Source organism: Bos mutus, chromosome 3 (assembly GCF_027580195.1).
Source record: "Bos mutus isolate GX-2022 chromosome 3, NWIPB_WYAK_1.1, whole genome shotgun sequence".
NCBI classification, from domain to species: Eukaryota; Metazoa; Chordata; class Mammalia; order Artiodactyla; family Bovidae; genus Bos; species Bos mutus.
The window spans coordinates 107499895-107518486 of record NC_091619.1 but is presented as its reverse complement, the minus strand read 5'-3'; the positions used below and the strand labels follow the sequence as shown (position 1 = coordinate 107518486).

General features: G+C 50.8%; 2 protein-coding genes and 1 pseudogene across 2 annotated transcripts; all 3 read left to right on the top strand.

The window, feature by feature from the left end:
• Positions 1-310: 310 nt before the first annotated feature.
• LOC138986267 (succinate dehydrogenase [ubiquinone] cytochrome b small subunit, mitochondrial pseudogene) lies at positions 311-3879 on the top strand (annotated as a pseudogene).
• Positions 3880-7345: 3466 nt separating this feature from the next.
• On the top strand, positions 7346-11747 carry TEKT2 (tektin 2). Its single transcript, XM_005892648.2, has 10 exons — positions 7346-7586; positions 8824-9031; positions 9116-9241; positions 9431-9636; positions 10165-10308; positions 10384-10498; positions 10677-10784; positions 10898-11041; positions 11208-11287; positions 11459-11747. The coding sequence occupies exons 2-10, from the start codon at positions 8876-8878 to the stop codon at positions 11670-11672; spliced, it is 1293 nt and encodes a 430-aa protein (XP_005892710.1). The 5' UTR covers positions 7346-7586; positions 8824-8875; the 3' UTR covers positions 11673-11747.
• Positions 11748-12714: 967 nt separating this feature from the next.
• On the top strand, positions 12715-18188 carry ADPRS (ADP-ribosylserine hydrolase). The gene is made up of 6 exons (XM_070368435.1): positions 12715-12952; positions 15087-15183; positions 15421-15628; positions 15723-15907; positions 16707-16807; positions 17378-18188. Exons 1-6 carry the CDS (start codon positions 12739-12741, stop codon positions 17668-17670), a joined length of 1098 nt encoding a protein of 365 aa, XP_070224536.1. The 5' UTR covers positions 12715-12738; the 3' UTR covers positions 17671-18188.
• Positions 18189-18592: the final 404 nt, after the last annotated feature.

Below are 18592 nucleotides of genomic sequence, written 5' to 3'. Positions count from 1 at the left end.
CCCTTCTTTATATGTTTACCCTATTTATGTTCTCCAGAACATCAGAGAATTCAGTCTGATGCCATCTTGCTATTATGTATCCTGCACCCCAGGCTTCCCCCACCTCCATGTCCCCAGACTCTGTGCAACCCTCATGGTACAGTTTGTGTTCTTGAAGGATCTTGTTACTGATGCTGAAGAAGCACTGGTTACCTTAACTAACAAATGCTGATGGTTTGAGTTTCTTTAACTATGTGTGTCAGCTGTTAAGTTTGACAAATAGAAGAAAATCACTCTAATGTCAGTCTTGCCCTAAAACCACTGATATAAGTTCAGAAAACATCAATAACTATATCCAGATTCATACACTTAAATGGGGGAAATATGTGTAACAGCGATGCTAAGACATGCCCTGATAAGTCAGGCTGTAGTAAACATAGTGAAAAAGTGAAAGTGTAGTCACTCAGTTGTATCCAACTCTTTGCGACCTCATGGACTGGAGCCCTCCAGGCTCCTCTGTCCATGGAATTCTCCACGCAAGAATACTGGAGTGGGTAGCCTTCCCCTTCTCCAGTGCATCTTCCTGACCCAGGGATTGAACCCGAGTCTCCTGCCTTGCAGGCAGATGCAGGTTCTTTACCATCCAAGCCACCAGAGAAGCCTGGTAGCATACACAAGTGTACCAGAAAATCATGACGTTTATCTTGGCAGACAGTAATCAACCAATTGCTCTGACTGATTAATAAGACAGGCTGAACTGGACAGAACAAGTCACCAATTCTATTAAAATCCAGCTGCTTGAAACTTTCTTCAGAGAAAAGGGTGCTCAGAGCACTATAGTAAGACATACAGAAGTGAGGTGGTCGTTCTAAGGGAAATTCCAAGGTGGTTTTTCATTTTAGGAGGGGGGGCCGTACATCTTGAACTCTTAAGTTCTCTTAGTTTCCATGTTTCAGTCCTTTGATCGTTTGACAAATTGTTTGGCTGCTGAAACTTGCACAGCTTGCAGCTGCTCTAAGGAAATTAATTAGGTTAATCTGTCAGTGCCAAGAGAGGACAAGATCATTTTTACAATGTTTGATATGTTTCTATCATAAAGGACAGGAATCTAGTTTTTATCTGTTGAAAAAAAGATGGCTATTTTCCTACCTTGTCACTTTTGTTACTTCTATAATTTCTACAATCTATAAAGATCTTTGCAATGCCTTTATAGAGCAGCACTTTTCTCATACTATTTTCCATTAAAATATTTTCCTTTAAGAATAATGCTTGAAAAAAAAAGAATAATGCTTGGGTTCACTTATTTAAAAAGAAAAGCAGACATATTCATGGCTTATGAATTATGAAACTTTATATGATGTCTGTTTCTCAGCTGAAACAAATTATTAATAGACTTTTTCGCTAACTGACCTCAGAAACAGCCCAGTTCAAAGATAGTTGCAACTGCTAACTGTACAGTATTACTCTTTACTGCAGCATAAAGTACTCTTTACCGCTAGATGGAATTTGCACATTATGTTGCAAAAACCGAAACCAAAAACATCAGAATAGTGTTGATGCTTTACTAAACAGGATTTCAGTCACAACCGTCATTCGGATGGTTTTCATTTGTAATTTTGTTTTGGCTGTGCTGGGTCTTTGTTGCTACATATGCTTTTCTCTTGCATTGCGAGAGCTTCTCACTGAGGAGGCTTCTCTTATCGTGGCACACAGGCTCTAGGGTATGTGGGCTTCAATAGTTGTAGCACATAGGTTCAGTAGTTATGGCTCCCTGGCTCTAGAATACAGGCTCAGCGGTTGTGGCACAGGTACTTGCTCTGTGGCATGTGGGATCTTCCCAGACCAGGGATCAAACCCATGTCTCCTGCATTGGCAGGTGGATTCTTTACCACTGAGCCACCAGGGAAGCCCCACTTGTAATATTTTTATACAAATGTAAAATTAAGGTTGCCGAACCATTTTATTAGTTTAATTTTTCTAATTTGTTTTTGTCCTCTTACAAAGATTTTAGGTTATAAAAATTTGCCATTTGTGGTATTCCCTTGAATAGTATTTTTTTTTTTTTTACTATATTGGAAGATGGTTTTAAATCTTATCTATGTTAAGACCCTTTAAGGGAGTGACAGAGCAGCTCTGGTGGCCAAGTGTCCTCTATGGTGCCTGAGGAGTACAGGCTCTGTTCCTCCAAACACCAGTGGTCAGACCCAGGCATCTCAGTGTTTCTCCAGGACTGACCCCCTCTGGGTTGGTGTGTGGGATACAGGCTGTTCACCCAACATGCAGCCACCATTCTGGATTCAAAGTTGCAGCTCCACTAGACTGGTGAGAGGGTTGTCAGTGTTTTGGCTGGAGGCCTACTTCCAGCAGCATGTTTGAATCCTTGCTCTGGGATGGACTGGCTGCAGCCCTCTCTCTTCACAGTCACTGGGGCACTGGACAAGTTGTGACCATGTTCCGGCAGAGGCATCACAGAAAGCTGCCACAGCAGGCTTTTTGGCTCTCAACTTTCACATTTGCGGGGCTTTGTTATTTCAACCATCATGATGTGGGCATCTATAAAGTCATGGCTATGCTATGAAACTGCTGACCTTTTAGACTTAACACCTTGAGAACTGATTGTACACCTCCTTGCCTCTGCTCTGTCATGCTCTTCAACTCACAATAAGAAGGCAATAACAGATAAAAGTCCATTGGTGAAACAAATCTCTTAATCACTTGATTTCTTTTTCAACCTGGTTATTTTGTAACTTTTAAAAACGTATTATTCATTTATTGGCAGCACTGGGTCTTTGTTGCTGTGATCAGGCTTTCTCTAGTTACACTGCATGAGCTTCTGATTCCAGTGGCTTCTCTTGTGGAGTGTGGGCTCAGCAGTGGCACATGGGCTTAGTTACTCAGGCATGTGGGATCTACCCGGACCAGGAATTGAACCTGTGTCCCCTGCTTTGACAGGCAGATTATTAACCACTGAACCAAAACCTGGTGATTTTTTTTTTAAGTATCTCTTTTTGAAAAAAAAAAAAAAAAATTATTTGGCCACATCGGGTCTTAGTTGCAGAACACAGAATCTTCGTTGCCTCACGCGGAATCTTTTGTTGTGGTGCGTGGACTCTCTAGTTATGGCACATGGGTTCAGCAACCATGGTGTGTGGGCTCAGTTGCCTGAGGTCTGTAGGGTCTTAGTTCCCCAATCAGGGATTGAACCCGTATCCCCTGCATTACGAGGCAAATTCTTTACCACTGGACCATCACAGAGGTCCCCCTGCTTGTTTTTAGAATATAATCTTTGAAGAAAGATTTGAGAGCAATTGTAACCAAGAAATTGTCAGGCTGAGTTCCGTATGCTGGGGAGTTATTGGGGTATCTCTCAGCTTCTCTTAAGACTCACAGTATAATTAAAGGTTACATATGAGCCTTTGCCTTTTAATTTATCAAACTTTTAAAGGGAATTCAGCTTTATTATTCTCAGTATCTGATCAGACTTCAATACTTGTCCTAGGATGGTAGAGAAAGGGAAAGACTGTTAATTCAAGAGTAAAGACTTCGCAAAAAGTTAGGCAGTGTTTAGTTTCTGCAAACTTCCCAGCGCTGTTCAGTTGATACTAGTTACTGATAGTTACATGTCTGAGGGAAATTTTAAAATTAGAAATGATGATATTTTACATTACTGATTTCTAAATCCTAGGAAGAAGAGCCTGGAGATTTTCTGAATACTCTGAACATACAGAAGTTTCATGTAGGGAAGAGGTCCCTTTAGATATGTTTCAAAATGTTACAGATGCTAAACTAAGACTTAATCCTCAAATGTGTTTACTTGCCCTAAAATAATCTGTCCATAAATATAAAATTATAAGTAATAAATTGTTCCCTCACTGTGGGAATCTCTAATGTGAAGATGAATTCTATGACAAAGTCTTTTTTAAAAAAATTGCTGTATAATAAAAATTTATTGTACTCCAAAAAAAGACCCTTTTGGTATTAATTTGAAAATCTGCAGAAATTTCTCATGTAACACTAAATTGTTGTTGCTTGAAAAACATTTTCACAAAGTTCTAACTTTTCTAAAATAGAAATTTCCAGAGGGATGACGAGAGTTTAATAGTAAAATACAAACTTGCTGTTATTTGCCAAGATTAATAAACTATTTAGGACTTAACTTTGATTATCTATATAAAATAGAAGAATGGTAAACGGTTAAATAGTTGGGGAGGGGGAGCTCCAAATTTGTACTTTGATTTTCCACTTAAAAGGGTAAAAAGGCTGAAATAGAACCACTTTTAAGACGTTCCATTTTACATTTCTGCATATTGGAAATAACCTGATATTTTAGCATGCCTCCAAACAGAAAAGGATGAATAAAATCATCATTCATCCTCTGAATTGTCTTTATTTTCCCCTTGGATTTAAATTTAATCGAAAACAACCTCACAGCAAGACCAAAATAGGAACTAGTATTTTGTTAGAAATTGTCCTCTTGAAAGAAAAATTTAAAAAATTTATCTGAACCCTTTCCAGTTAAGAAGTAATTAATAATCATGGAGAAATAATCCAGTATTTAATTAGTTTGTAATATCTACAACCATCAAGAAGCACAAAAACGTATTTCAGCAGGAAAGACTTGGAAGATGGAGCACCAAGGATACTCTATCTGCCTCTAGACACTGGAAGTGCACTCTAAAGAAAGAGAAGGCTCCGGGAGCAGGACACTTAGTAAGCTGTGCAAATACACACCTCCAAGAAAGGCACTACAGGCATAACTTGGATGAACACCTTATCAAGACATTTTTCATATTAGAATAAGATCAGCTGACAAAGCATTAATTAAGGGACTTTCAAACATGGTCCTCTTTTGAGAAAAAGTATATACTATGAGGGTCTTAGTCATTGGAATTCACTAAGTAAGGTAATATATGACATTTACTGGGAGGAGAAAATTGAGAAGAACAGAGAAGATACATACCATAACAGATTTTGAGAAAAAAAACCCAGCTTGTTATTACCAAAGCACCACATGTCTCCTTTGGCTAAATCTCAATCACTTAAAGAAGTTATGAGTTCATATTCTTCCGCTTCATGTTTTTGTCTCCACATTAAAAAAAAAAGTTTCTTGCTTCCTTGTTTAACATCTCTAGGAGCCTTTTTAATTCATGAGAATTCTGAATGGATAGACATGATATTTAAGTCTGACGAGAGAAAGCAGCCAACTGAAGAAGATGACAAGTAGACACATACCAGTCACGGACATTATCTTCCTCCTTATAATGTTCATACGAGAGGTGGCAGCTGTACTTAACAGCACCATTCCCAGGGTAATGCACATATAAAACAGAGAAATGATGTACATTTCTGCTACATACTGAAAGAAATACGTGTCTTGAATATAATGTGTCTGTCCTGTGTGAGTTTTGCTTTCAGCAAACGGGGCTCCTCGTATATGAATCCACATTCGACCAGATGACATCAAGATTACAAAACACAGAGCTAAAACCGCCCAAAAATTTTTGCTAAAAATAAACGTCCTCTTCCATTTCAATACATACACAAGTCCACCGATGAGAGCCACAGATATCCCTAACTTGAAGGGATAGTGAAAATGTACAGGCTGTCTGGTTGTGAAATTGCCCATCCATCTCCCAGTTCTGTCGTCTACCCATGTGAACATATGCTGCGCAGAGATATCCCTTACTTGGAAATTATAAATGTCATCTGCTGTGAATTCACTTTTAGCAGGAAGATGGAGGACAACTGGACCTCCCTTCACCTGGAGTGTTTTAAAGACCTCAGGGCTTTCATCAAAATCCAGCATAGCAAAAAATACCTTGTTGCTGAATGCACTGGAGAATTGCCAGGAACCTGCCAAGACCTGAAATTCTTCAACAGCAAGTTTGCACGGTGCACATGATCTAAACCTCTGGAGAGCAGTAAACATTGCAATAACGGAATAGTTTCTGGGCTTTTCTAATACAAAATGGTTGAACGCGGCAGTATTCATTCTCATCACTCTGTCTCTCTTAGTCCAGTCCATCAGCTGTCTGACCTTTTCTTCTAACACCTTCTGTCCCTGGTCAGGATGTGCCGAAGCCTCAGGAGTCATGAACATCAAGGCCACCACAGTCAGAGATACGTGCTGAAGCCACCAGCATTCTTCCATATTTGTTTACTTCTTCTGGTTACGTTTCCAAATATCTATGCCAAAATCCGATCATTTTTTCTAACAATTTGTCCAGGGATTTATATTTTTCTGTCTTCGTTAATCCTAGCATAAAGAGCTATATCACAAATTTCCATGCATGTCTGGCTTGTGAGCCATGTATTAGAGTTTAGAAAATATTCTGTGGAAAAAAAATTTTGTGATTAAAGAAGTCTTGGAAATGTTTCCAACCTCAGTCTCTCTGCAGAGTTCCAGACTCACATTTCTGTCGGCTAGACTGCGGTACCGGATCCACGACAATCACCTCAAACTACTCAAAAACCAACCTCATCATCCCCTTGCCTACCAAGTCCTAGGTTCTCTAACCTCTCTTCTCTCTGTGACGCGCTCCCCTCCACCCGCCCCCCACCCCCCAACACTCACTGTTGTTTTAAAACTGAGGAGTCCTGTTGGACTCCTCTTATCCTCCATCTATCAAACCTGAACTTAGCCTCTGAAGCAGACGGCCTGAGTTTGGATCCAGGCTCTACCACTTAGTCATGTGACCCTGGGCACAGGGTTCCTCACTTTTCTGAGCCTGTTTTCTCGCCGGTAAGACGGTGGTGGTCAGAGCATCCACCTCCTAGGATCTTTCTCCGCAGCCCTCCGAAGAGCAGCTGGCCGGCAAGCTGAGGCTGGCATCCCTGCCACCCTCTTGCCCAGCGCCACCACTAGAGGCAGTGTGGAGTCGTAACTGAGAGAAGATAGACCTAGGGACCAAACTTTTCCATCCTCGCCAGGCTCTTTAGTTGCTGGCGAAAATGGGGGTCATGCCTGCCTCACCTATTAGTTATGTACATTAACGATCAACATTTTCCAATACCTAAAACGGTCCTGGCACGGTTGAATTTCCCCCCCCTTCTCCTTTTAAAGAAATGGTCGAATTGTTTGCATTACTACTTCCAAAACCTCAGTGACCTCTCCCAGGGACGTGCTCTCTCCAAATACGATGATCATTCCTTTTATGACGTCAAGCAGATGATGAAATTGTTGGGAAATATAGGATCAAAAGAAGGTGCGTAAACAGTGTTAAATGTATACACATTCTGGAAGGATACTTACTGGGGAGTGAGCCTGAGGATGACTTTGGTATCTTTTTTTTTTTTTTTGCTATGTTGGTGGGTGACCTTTATCAAAATAAAAATGGTTGTCAACGAAGTGAGGGCCGTATCCTGACGCCCTCCTCCTCCTCGCTGCACCATCCGCAGCACCAGCCCAGCCGCCGGCCCTTTCCTACCTGGAAGGCCTCTGGGCCCCCAAAGCCGCCGCCGCCGCCCGGCGGTGGCCAAACTAAACAGGCGGGCGGAGGTGAACGGCGCGCCGAGAGCGGGGTGCCTAGCAACTGGGATGCCTGGCAACCGGGGGCGCTTAACAGAGGAGCTGGCCGAGGGAGGCGGAAGTGCGAGCGCGGAAGGAGGTGAGAGGACGAGGGGACCGGGCTGGCGGAGGCGGGGTGCTTACACCCAGGGCCGATCTCCCTCCCGCTCCTTTCTTCGTGCCGGGGTAGTAATATAAACTAAAGATGACTATCCTGGGAGAGGACGGGAGGGGCTGCGCTGGGAACCAGACAAAGCCCGGCTCCTCCCAGTGGGGATCCCTCACTGCCCCCCTCTCCTCCTCCTCCTCCAGTAGAGGGCGGAGAGAGGGAACGTGACGGCCAGGTGGGGAGGGGACCAGCGCCCCCACCCCCAGTTCCCTAGAGCCAACTTGTAGCCCCCGGCAAGACTAGCCTGTCTTTTCCAAACGGAGAACAGGGCTCCTTCTCTTCGATCCCTCCGGATCTTGTCCCAAAGCTAGGGCAGGGAAAGAAAAGAAAACCCACAGGACTTTAGTTGCTGCAAGTAGGGATGGAAATTGGATTAAGGTCTATTTTTCCTGCTACCCAGGGCTTCCCTGGGCTTCCCCGGGTGGCTCAGACGGTAAAGAATCCGCCTGCAGTGCAGGAGACCCGGGTTCGGCGCCTGGGTAGGGAAGATCCCCTGGAGAGGGAATGGCTACCCACTCCAGTATCTTTGTCTGGAGAATTCCATGGACAGAACATCCTGGCGGGCTACAGTCCATGGGGTCGCAAAGAGTCGGACATGACTGAGAGACTAACACTAGGGCTTCCCTGGTGGTTCAGCCCTAAAGAATCAGCCTTCCAGTGCAGGAGAGGCAAGTTCAATTCCTGGGTCGGGAAGATCCCCTGGAGAAGGAAATGGCAACTCACTCCAGTATTCTTGTCTGGGAAACCCCATGGACAGAGGGCTACAGTCCACGGGGTTGCAAAGAGTCGGACCAGACTTAGCGACTAAACAGCAACAATTCCTGCTAAACAACAACGATTCCTGCTACCCAACCACTCTGCCAGCCCTACTAAGCACCTGGTCTAACACACACACCCAGAGGGACCCCATTATCCCCTTTCACCTGCTCCAGGGTGAAGGTGCCACAGTAAGGGAAGGGTGCCACAGTTTGTGTCTGTGGATAGTCGGGTGGGAGGAAACTTAGTTAATGCCTCAAACAGTTGAATGTAGGGAGAGCTGTTCCCAAGCAGGCTTCCAGAAGGAAGGGAATTGAAGCAAAGTGGACAGGAGCATGTCCTTTAGAGGGGCTGCAGTCCAGGAGAGGCTCTCCTGCGTGGTCTCCTGCCACCTGTTTGCCCCCTCCTGCAGAGTTAGGTGTCCTGGAACAGGCCTAGGGGCCTGACCCTTCAGGACCTGCACCATGGCCACGCTGAGCGTCAAGCCCAGTCCACGCTTCCGGTTGCCGGACTGGCAGACCAGCAGCTACCTGTTGTCCACCAACGCCGAGCGCCAGCGAGATGCCTCACACCAGATCCGCCAGGAGGCCCGGGTCCTCCGCAACGAGACCAACAACCAGGTTGGGGGTCCAGAGTCCAGCTGGGTGGTGAAGGGATAGCTCCCAGCCCCCGACAGCCTCTTTATCTGTGTCTGTCTCTTCCAGACCATTTGGGATGAACATGACAATAGGACGCGGCTGGCAGAGAGGATCGATACTGTCAGCCGATGGAAGGAGATGCTGGACAAGTGTCTGACGGATTTAGATGCTGAGATTGACGCCCTGGCACAGGCAGGGAGCCAGGGCAGGGTGCCAGGAGATCCTGCTCAAGGACGACCTCCTCTCCTTCCCCTCTTTCGGGTCTGGGTATTTGGTGGCTTGTCCATCTGAGTCACTCACTGTCCCCTTGGCTAAAGTGGTGATGAGAGCTGCTTCCCAGTAGGATGGCCCCACCAGCCCCCTGTGCCCTCTCTCTTCTAGATGAAAGAGTCAGCGGAGCAAAACCTGCAGGCCAAGAACCTACCTCTGGATGTGGCAATTGAATGCCTGACCCTGCGGGAGAGTCGGCGTGACATTGATGTGGTGAAGGACCCTGTGGAGGAGGAGCTGCACAAAGAGGTGGAGGTCATTGAGGCCACCAAGAAGGCCTTGCAACAGAAGATCAGCCAGGCCTTTGAGAAGCTCTTGTAAGAGAAAGACACGGCATTCTCATGTTCCCCTGCCTTGGGAGGCTGTGTTTTCAACCCAGAACCTGTGTATCATGGGTAACTAGTCACTGCTTCTCAGGCTGCCTTCTGCCCCCTCTGTGCCCATGGCAGAAACCACTCACTCACTGATCGTAGCACTTTTTGCACCGCTTGGACATGGTCTCAGAATACTTCTCGTGACACTGCTCTCAGCAGCCATTATCTATTGATTGGAAACATGAGGGATGAGTCCATTTGCCATCATCCCTGACTTTCTGGGCACGTGAGCCATGTGGGTGTAGCTATTTGAGTGTGCCCTGTGGGTGTGTACAAGCATTTGGGTGCCCTAATTTTGTCTGTAGGGGGCTCATCCAGCTGTGCCCATCTTTGTCTCAACTGCAGCAGCAGCTCCTCTGTCAGCTCAGCTTTCCCATCCCTCCCTGTCCCTTCAGTACCAGGGTGGGGGACTGTGTTCCGGGGCTGCTTTGGAGGGATGATTCACTGATCCAGTCTCTTCCGCCGCCCCAGCCTCCTGCAGGAAGCCCGACAGCGGCTCAACTCTGACCATCGTGGCAAAATGGAGACACTGGACATTGACAGAGGCTGCCTCTCTCTCAACCTCACGTCCCCGAACATCTCTCTGAAGATCAATCCCACACGTGTGCCCAATGGGTAAGAAGGACATTTCACTCCCTCTCCCTCCCTCCCCGCAGAGGCCATGCTCTTACTATTTCCTGCCGCCTGCAGCTCCACCTCACTCCAGCAGTGGGATGACTTCAGTCGGTTCAACAAGGACCATGGAGAGGCTGAGATGAAAAAGGCCATTGAGCTGAGGGAGGCCATCGCCCTCACTATTGCTGAGGTGAGTCCCCCACCACCACCTCCCCGATCCTCCATGGCTAAGAGCTGGCCCCAGCGGGCACTCACACACCCTTGTCTTTCGGTCTCTGTCTTATGGCATCCCTCCCTGCACCTGAGCGACACCCTCAGGTGGCCAGAGCTTATTCCCTCCCTTTGCCCTGCCTACTTCCTGTCCTCAGACCAACAACGAGCTGGAAGCCCAGAGGGTTGCCACGGAATTCGCCTTCAGGAAGCGGCTGCGGGAGATGGAGAAACTGTACAGTGAGCTCAAGTGGCAAGAGAAGAATGTGAGCCTTCTCCACGTGGTCTCCTGGGGCATGGACTTCCGGCTGTGAGATGAGCCCTGCCAGGAAGCCCTGGACTGGGTAACCAGTGGAGACTGGGCGCTCTGTCCCCGCAGACCTTGGAGGAGATTGCCGAGCTGCATGAGGACATCCGGCACCTGGAGGAGGACCTGCGCAGAAAGTTACAGAACCTGAAGCTGTGCCACACACGGCTAGAGGCCAGGACCTACCGGCCCAGCGTGGAACTCTGCAGGGACCAGGTGCGAGGGCACCCCAGCGGGGCACAAGCCCCCTGCTAAGGTTCCTCAGGATGACTCACTTTCTGGTGGGGCAGGGGTGCTGGCGCAGGGCAACCACCCCCCAGGCCTGTGGGCAGAAGACTAGTATGGCTGACCTGGGATTCCCAACCTGCCCCTCTGCCTCCAGGCACAGTACGGCCTCACCGACGAGGTTCACCAGTTAGAGGCAACCATTGCCGCCCTGAAGCAGAAGCTGGCTCAGGCACAGTAGGTCTAGGGAGCGGGCAGGAGGGGCGGGGAGATACCTCCCACCACTGGGGTCCCTGGCTGCCTGCGGGCTTCCCTGCTGGCTTCCTGGCTCAAGGCTGGTGAGCTCAGTCAGCCCTGAGTTCTCAGTCTCATGCTGGGGGCAGTGGGCTGTTAATGCCTGCTCCCCAGGGACGCTCTGGATGCCCTGTACAAGCATCTGGCCCGGCTGCAGGCTGACATCGCCTGCAAGGCCAACTCCATGCTGTTGGACACCAAGTGCATGGACACCCGTCGGAAGCTGACCGTGCCTGCGGAGAAGTTTGTGCCTGAGGTGGACACCTTCACCCGCACCACAAACCGCACCCTGAGTCCACTCAAGACCTGCCAGCTGGAGCTGGCCTAGGCAGGGGGCTGAGGGAGGAGAGGAAAGCTGGTTGAAAATGGAAGGGATGGGGGGAGCGGAGAGAACGAATCTAATAAAGGTCGGGATTCTCAGTGCAGAGGGTTCTCTGCTCCCCCTGCATGTAGCCAGCGGGAGAGAGGGCTCTTGACCCTCCTGTGTGTGGAGGTGCAAAGATGGGAAACACCATCTCTAAAGCCAGCACCCTTGGACTCCAGCGGTGTGACCTCTAACCAGCTCTGCCCCCTCTCCATACCTAGAGGAGGCCCAGAGCGGGCTAGGGTGATGGGGAGGGCTTGGAGGTGGGCACCCAGGCCTGAATAGGGGCCACCCTATGGTTGGACAGCTGGCCAACCGTGCAGGGGAGGGGGGACAGTGACCCAAAGGTCTGGCTCATTGCCCAGCTCTCCAGGGCCCTTCAGTGGCCGACCAGCCGGCTAGGACCCCCTTTACAACTCTGGGGAAAAGTGAAAGTGTCAGTTGCTCAGTCGGGTCCGACTCTTTGCAACCACATTAATTGTAGTCCACCAGGCTCCTCTGTTAAGTTGTTCCCCGTAAGCACCTTCTCTGGAGAAGGGAATGGCAATCCACTTCAGTATTCTTGCCTGGAGAATCCCTTGGACAAAGGAGCCTGGTGGGCTACAGTTCATGGGGTCGCAAAGAGTCGGACACGACTGAGCGACTAACACACACATACACACACACACTCCTCTGTCCATGGAATTCACACACACACACACACACACACACACACACACCTCTGTCCATAGAATTCTCCAGGCAAGGATACTGGCGTGGGTTGCCGTTTCCTTCTCCAGAGGATCTTCCCGATCAGATGGTAAAGAATGCAGGTGGATTCTTTACCATCCGAGGCACCAGGAAAGCCCTTACAAGTCGCGGAAATGCGGGCTAAAGACATAGACCGGACCCCATCTGACCAGGGGACCGCCCCTGGTCTCTCGTGGGGGGCTCTGCGACTCCGGGCCGCGGGGCGGCGCTGTGGGGCCTGAGACGCCGCGCAGTGGGGGCGCGCGCCCGCCACGCCGGAAGTGGCGGCGAGTCCGCGCGGATGGCGGCGGCGGCAGCGATGACGGCGGCGGGCTGCGGAGGGGCTGGGGCGGCACGCTCCCTCTCCCGCTTCCGAGGCTGCCTGGCAGGCGCGCTGCTCGGGGACTGCGTGGGCGCCGTCTACGAGGCGCGCGACACCGTCGACCTGACGTCAGTCCTGCGTCAGGTCCAGGATTTGGAGCCGGACCCCGGCTCTCCCGGGAGCGCGCGGACAGGTGGGCGGGGCCGGGCGCCGCGGGCACCCGGGGCTCGGCGAGGGACGCGGGCAGGGAGGGGACCGCTGCCGGAGGAGCCCGGTCTGCACGACGCGGGGATACCTCGGACTCGGCGTGTCCAGGATCCGAGCCCCGTGTTCACATATCTCGCCCCGAACGTTCGCCGTCTCGGGGCACGCCACGCCTAGATTGCGCCTACTCCAGTACTTAACACCTCTGGCCAGTTTCACCCGTTTTACCCCGGTCTCTCAGAACATTGCGCCACCAGCCCATCTCCACGCAGCTGGAGTGCACTTCTGAGAACAGATATGGAGGCCTCCCCGGGCCTGAATCTCTGCAGTAGTTGTCCATTACCCTTAGGACAGAGCCACACTCCTTAAAGTACCCTACTTGGCCTGCCCTCGCCTGCGGTTCCAGTTCCATCTTCTAGCACCCTTGGCTTTGCTTTCTGTGCTGCGCTTCCTGGCACTTCGTGCCTCCTCTAACTCTTTTGCATGTATTGCGGTCCCTTTGCCTGTAAAACTCTATTCCCTCAGCCTCTCTCTCCCCTGTGCGGTCAACTCATCACTCAGAACTCAGTGCAGTGTCACGGCTGAGGAGGATTCTTCTGGGAGATCACGTAGAATAGTAAGAAAAAGGAGCCACACCCAGAAACCTGGAGAAAGAAAAGGAGCTAGAGAAGGAAAAAGTTTATTGGAGGAGAAGCAGGGGAGGTGTGTAACAATAAACTCAGGAATTTCAAGATGAAGACACTGGTTACTGATGTGAGGCCACAGAGAAGTTAAGTCGGGGGGAGTCTAGATTTAGGAAAGCTTTGTCAGTAGAAGGTTGAACCCTGGAAGCTATATTTCAGTGGGTTCCGGAGGGAATGAAAAGGAACTCAAGACTCAGTTCCTCTCCTGATTCAGATCTGCATTCTTTTGGGTGGGCTTCAGCCAGGCAGACCCTTTCCATGGGGTAGCCCTCAGCAGCTCCTAGCTCAGCATCTCCAGCAGAGGAAGTTTCTCTTTACAGAAGCCCCAGCAGAAGTCTCTGGTGGTCTCACTGGCCTGGCTTAGGTCACCCATTCATCCCTGAACCAGGGCACAGGATGTGCTTTTGGCTGGGCTGGAGGTGGCATTGGCGCCATCTTTGACCATCTAGGCTGGGAGTGGAAGAGACGTGGTTCCCTGGGGGGAAACTGGGTGCCAGGGACCAGTTGAATGGAGACTGGGTTCTGCTGCATCACAGAAGGAGAAGCTGAGGAGACAAAGGCAAGGCAAGGTCCCCTGGGAACTAGGCTGGGGCTAGACTGCAGGAGAGACTCAGTCCCTCTGAGGGGAGACTAGAGCGTGTGGCTGCGGGTAGGAGACTGTAGGCCTCTCTTGCTGGTAAAGTAGAGAGTGGGGGCCTCCTGAGAGTGAAAGGTAAAGAGAGGGCAGGGTTGGGGCTTGGGATACACAGAGCAGGGTGGGGCCGGGGGCTGAGGGCAGATGTCAGATGTGAGGAATAAGAAGGGGTTCATTAGGGAGTGTGCTTTGCTCTCTACAGCTGTGTCTTCTTTGGATAAAAGCAAGTCCTTGTCCCTAACTAGCTTATAGCCTGAGAAGCTACCAAAACCAGTGATGTGTGTTACAAGTGCCAGGGCAGAAGACCCGGGCACCTAGAGGAAGGAGAGGAGGTGGGTGGAGGGAGACGAGCAGCCCCACGTGGGAAGGATGTGACCCAGGCTCCAGGATTGGTTCTGAAGAGGTGGAGGGGAACAGTGGGACATAAGATGGATAAGGAAGGAAGGGCTTCAAATGGCCATGGCAGTGAATTTGGACCTCATCCTGAAGGCAAGAGCCAGCCATCTGAGCAGGAGAGTGTGATGACGAAAGTGATGCTCTACTCTTAGGAAGAATTTTCTGGCGGCACATATAGGCCAGGTTGGAGGGTGGGGAAGACACCGGAGATCTGAAATCAGCAGGACATGTGACCAATTCAGCGTACGGAACTGTCGAAAATCCCATGGCTGAGAGCCTGGGAAACTGGATGGGAGTGAGAGGCTGGCTTGAGGCCTTCTGGAAGTAGTAGATAAAAAGCGTGAGCAGGAGGCCGCAGCCGCCACCCTCGAGCCCTGCAGTTCCATCTCTGCCCCCTGCCCTCCCTGCAGAAGCACTGTGCTACACGGACGACACAGCCATGGCCAGGGCGCTGGTGCAGTCCCTGCTGGCCAAGGAGGCCTTCGACGAGGTGGACATGGCTCACAGGTGAGGCCAAGCGGGTGGGCGGGGTTACTGCACCCCTTGACCAGCGCAGCGATGTCCGTGCATGCCAGGACACCCTCCCCCAGACCCCGCAGCAGGACACCGTCCTTTGGGCCGCTGCAGCTTCCCAAACTAGAAGTGACAGCTCCAGGATTCCTCTTTTCCCAAACCAGCCAGGTTTCTTCTCTCCCAGCCATGGCAGGCATCTCTTAAATTGTGATCCTGTGGCCTCGCCCCTAGGTTTGCTCAGGAGTACAAGAAGGACCCTGACCGGGGTTACGGTGCTGGAGTGATCACCGTCTTCAGGAAACTCCTAAGCCCCAGATGCCGGGATGTCTTTGAGCCTGCACGCGCCCAGTTCAATGGCAAAGGCTCCTACGGCAACGGGGGTGCCATGCGGGTGGCCGGCATCTCCCTGGCCTATAGCAGCGTCCAGGATGTGCAGAAGGTATAGTCCGGGTGGGCTGGCCTCTGGGCCCTCTCATCTCCCTCCTGCACGCCTGGGTAACCACAGGTCTTCGCCTCCCTTGCCTTTGCCCTAGTTTGCCCGGCTCTCGGCCCAGCTGACACACGCCTCCTCCCTGGGTTACAATGGTGCCATCCTGCAGGCCCTGGCTGTGCACCTGGCCTTGCAGGGCGAGTCGTCCAGTGAGCACTTCCTCGAGCAGCTCCTTGGCCACATGGAAGAGCTGGAGAGTGATGCCCAGTCCGTGCTGGATGCCAGGGAGTAAGTAGGCGGGCTGGGGGCGCGTCTGTTGTGCATGTGTAGGCTGGTGGGGTCGCATTGCCTCAAGCGGAAACCTTTGTAAAATATGTATTTATTAAATATGTATTAGTACTTATTTAATACATATTACTACTTATTTTATACATATTTAATGAATACAAATGTTTCTATTACCGTCCATGGGATTCTCCAGGCAAGAATACTGGAGTGGGTTGCCATTTCCTTCTCCAGGGGATCTTCCCGACCCAGGGATCAAACCCAGGTCTCCCGCATTGCAGGCAGACACTTTAACCTCTGAGCCACCAGGGAAGCCCACTTAATAATATTAAGTATTATTAATTTGAATGTTAATGTTAATAATATTACACACGCCAGGTCTTAGTGGCGGCATGAGGGATCTTTGATCTTCCTTGCGGCGTGCGGGATCTTTAGTTGCAGCGTCTGAACTCTTAGTTAACGGCATGTGGGATCTAGTTCCCTGATCAAGGACTGAACCCAGGCCCCCTGCACTGGGAGTGTGGAGTCTTAGCCGCTGGACCACCTGGGAAGTCTCTGAAACCTTCCTTCTTTAATTGCAGGTCCTAAGGAGGGGTGGGAAGAGCCCTGTGCGTAGGCTGTACTTCAGGGCTCTCTGGGTCCCAGAGAACAAACCAGCCAGCTCCCACCCAGCCCTTCCCACTTCTTGCCCTGGCACCTGTGCCTGGGTATCAGCCTGACCACATCCCTGCCCCACCCTTCCCCACCTGCCGTCTCCACCCTGCTGGCTCCGACCTCCCTGCAATATCGCCCCCATCCACAGGTTGGGCATGGAGGAGCGTCCGTACTCCAGCCGACTGAAGAAGATCGGGGAGCTTCTAGAGCAGGACTCAGTGACCAGAGAGGAGGTGGTGTCCGAGCTAGGTGGGTAGCCCCCTGCCCCCCACCCGTCATCCTTCAGGGTTAGTCTTGGGCTCTTAGATGGGACAGGAGGGGTGCCTGCAGTTACTCCTCCACCATCACACTTCTGGGGCTGCCATAACAGGAGCACCATTCTCTGGAGGCTCCTTGGCAGGCTGGGCACAGAGCCTTCTCTAGGGCAACAGTGCCCTCAACCTGCAACACCCAGAAACGGCTGCTGGCCGTTAGTTGTTTTACGGCTGATGGTGATAACTGCTGTTTATTCATACAGCATTTTTCCATGTTTTGGGCACTCTGCAGAGTGCTTTACCTCTAGGATTTCATTTCACCCTCACACACCAGCCCTGCAAAAGTTCCTAACTTTATTTCCTCTCTGCACATGGAGCTAAAGCCAAGATACAGGAATCACACAGGCAACAGGTGGGCAAGCCGAGATTTAAACCCAGGCTGTGATCTTAATCCCAGCCTAACTTGAAGCCTAGAGAGTTGACTTGTGACAAGTGTCAGGAAACTTGGGGACACCATGGGGCCTGGGAATAGGGGTCAAGTTCCCATATTGTGGCCTCCCCACAGGAAATGGCATTGCTGCCTTTGAATCTGTGCCCACCGCCATCTATTGCTTCCTGCGCTGCATGGAGCCCGACCCCGAGATCCCCTCTACCTTCAACAGCCTCCAAAGGACTCTCGTCTATTCCATCTCGCTCGGTGGGGACACAGACACCATTGCCACCATGGCCGGGGCCATTGCTGGCGCCTACTATGGGATGGAACAGGTGCCAGAGAGCTGGCAGCAAAGCTGTGAAGGCTATGAGGAGACTGACGTCCTGGCCCAGAGCCTGCACCGGGTCTTCCAGAAGAGTCTCTGAGGGCCTCAGCTGCTAAGGGCCTGCCGTACGCAGCAGGACCAGCTACAACTCGCATTGGAAACCCTGGGCATCCTCAGGCTTGGCTCCCTGCTTCGGTCTTCCTGCCGCGTGGGCAGAGTGCACCGTGGGGCCAGCGTCTAGTCTGGGGAGGAACGGGTGCCTTCTGGTGCTGGGTTCCTGCCTTCTGCAGAGCCTCGGTGCTCCTGGCTCCTCAGTCAGACATGAGGGACCAGGGCAGGTTTTATTTTGGAGCAGTATTTGTGGTGTTTTCCTTGATTATCTAGGACATGGGATTTGGGGAGGTGGAAATGATCTGCGGCATCATTTCTTCTTGTTGGGATTTAGCCAGTTTGCCTGAAGCCTGTCTTTGGGCCCCGAGTGCTCAGTTTATGTGGATCAGGAGGTGGGCACGTGGATCTGGCCAGTCGAGATGCACACCTGGCCCTTGGCCGTCGTGGGTCTTGTGAACAGCTTCCAGAGAAAATCGCAGAGCAATAAACAGTTTTTGGTAAGTCCCACCACTGTTTCTTGTGTTTCTCCTCCACATGGATGGATTCTTCCCCTCACCTTGACCTTCTGCGCCTAGCACCTCTCTATCTGAGCCTCACTCGTAGGAGCCAGGGACCCACCTGCTGGGTGGTGGAGGCAGATTCCTCCAGTTGTCCATCCAGGAAGAGAGCAGGCATAGTTTGGTGCTTTTTCCTGTTGGAGATCCCTCAGAGTGGCCCAGGCAGTGGTCAGGAAGAAGTCAGATATTACTGCTCTTAGAGAACCTGACGACTTAATAGGTTGCCCCCCAGATAGGACCCAGGCCCCGCTGGGCCAGGAACCAGAACCCTGTGGGAGGGTGTGAAGCGAACTTTGGGTCACCAGATTGCTGACCTTTAGGGAGGGCGGGCCTCACTCTGCATCTTGGGCCTCC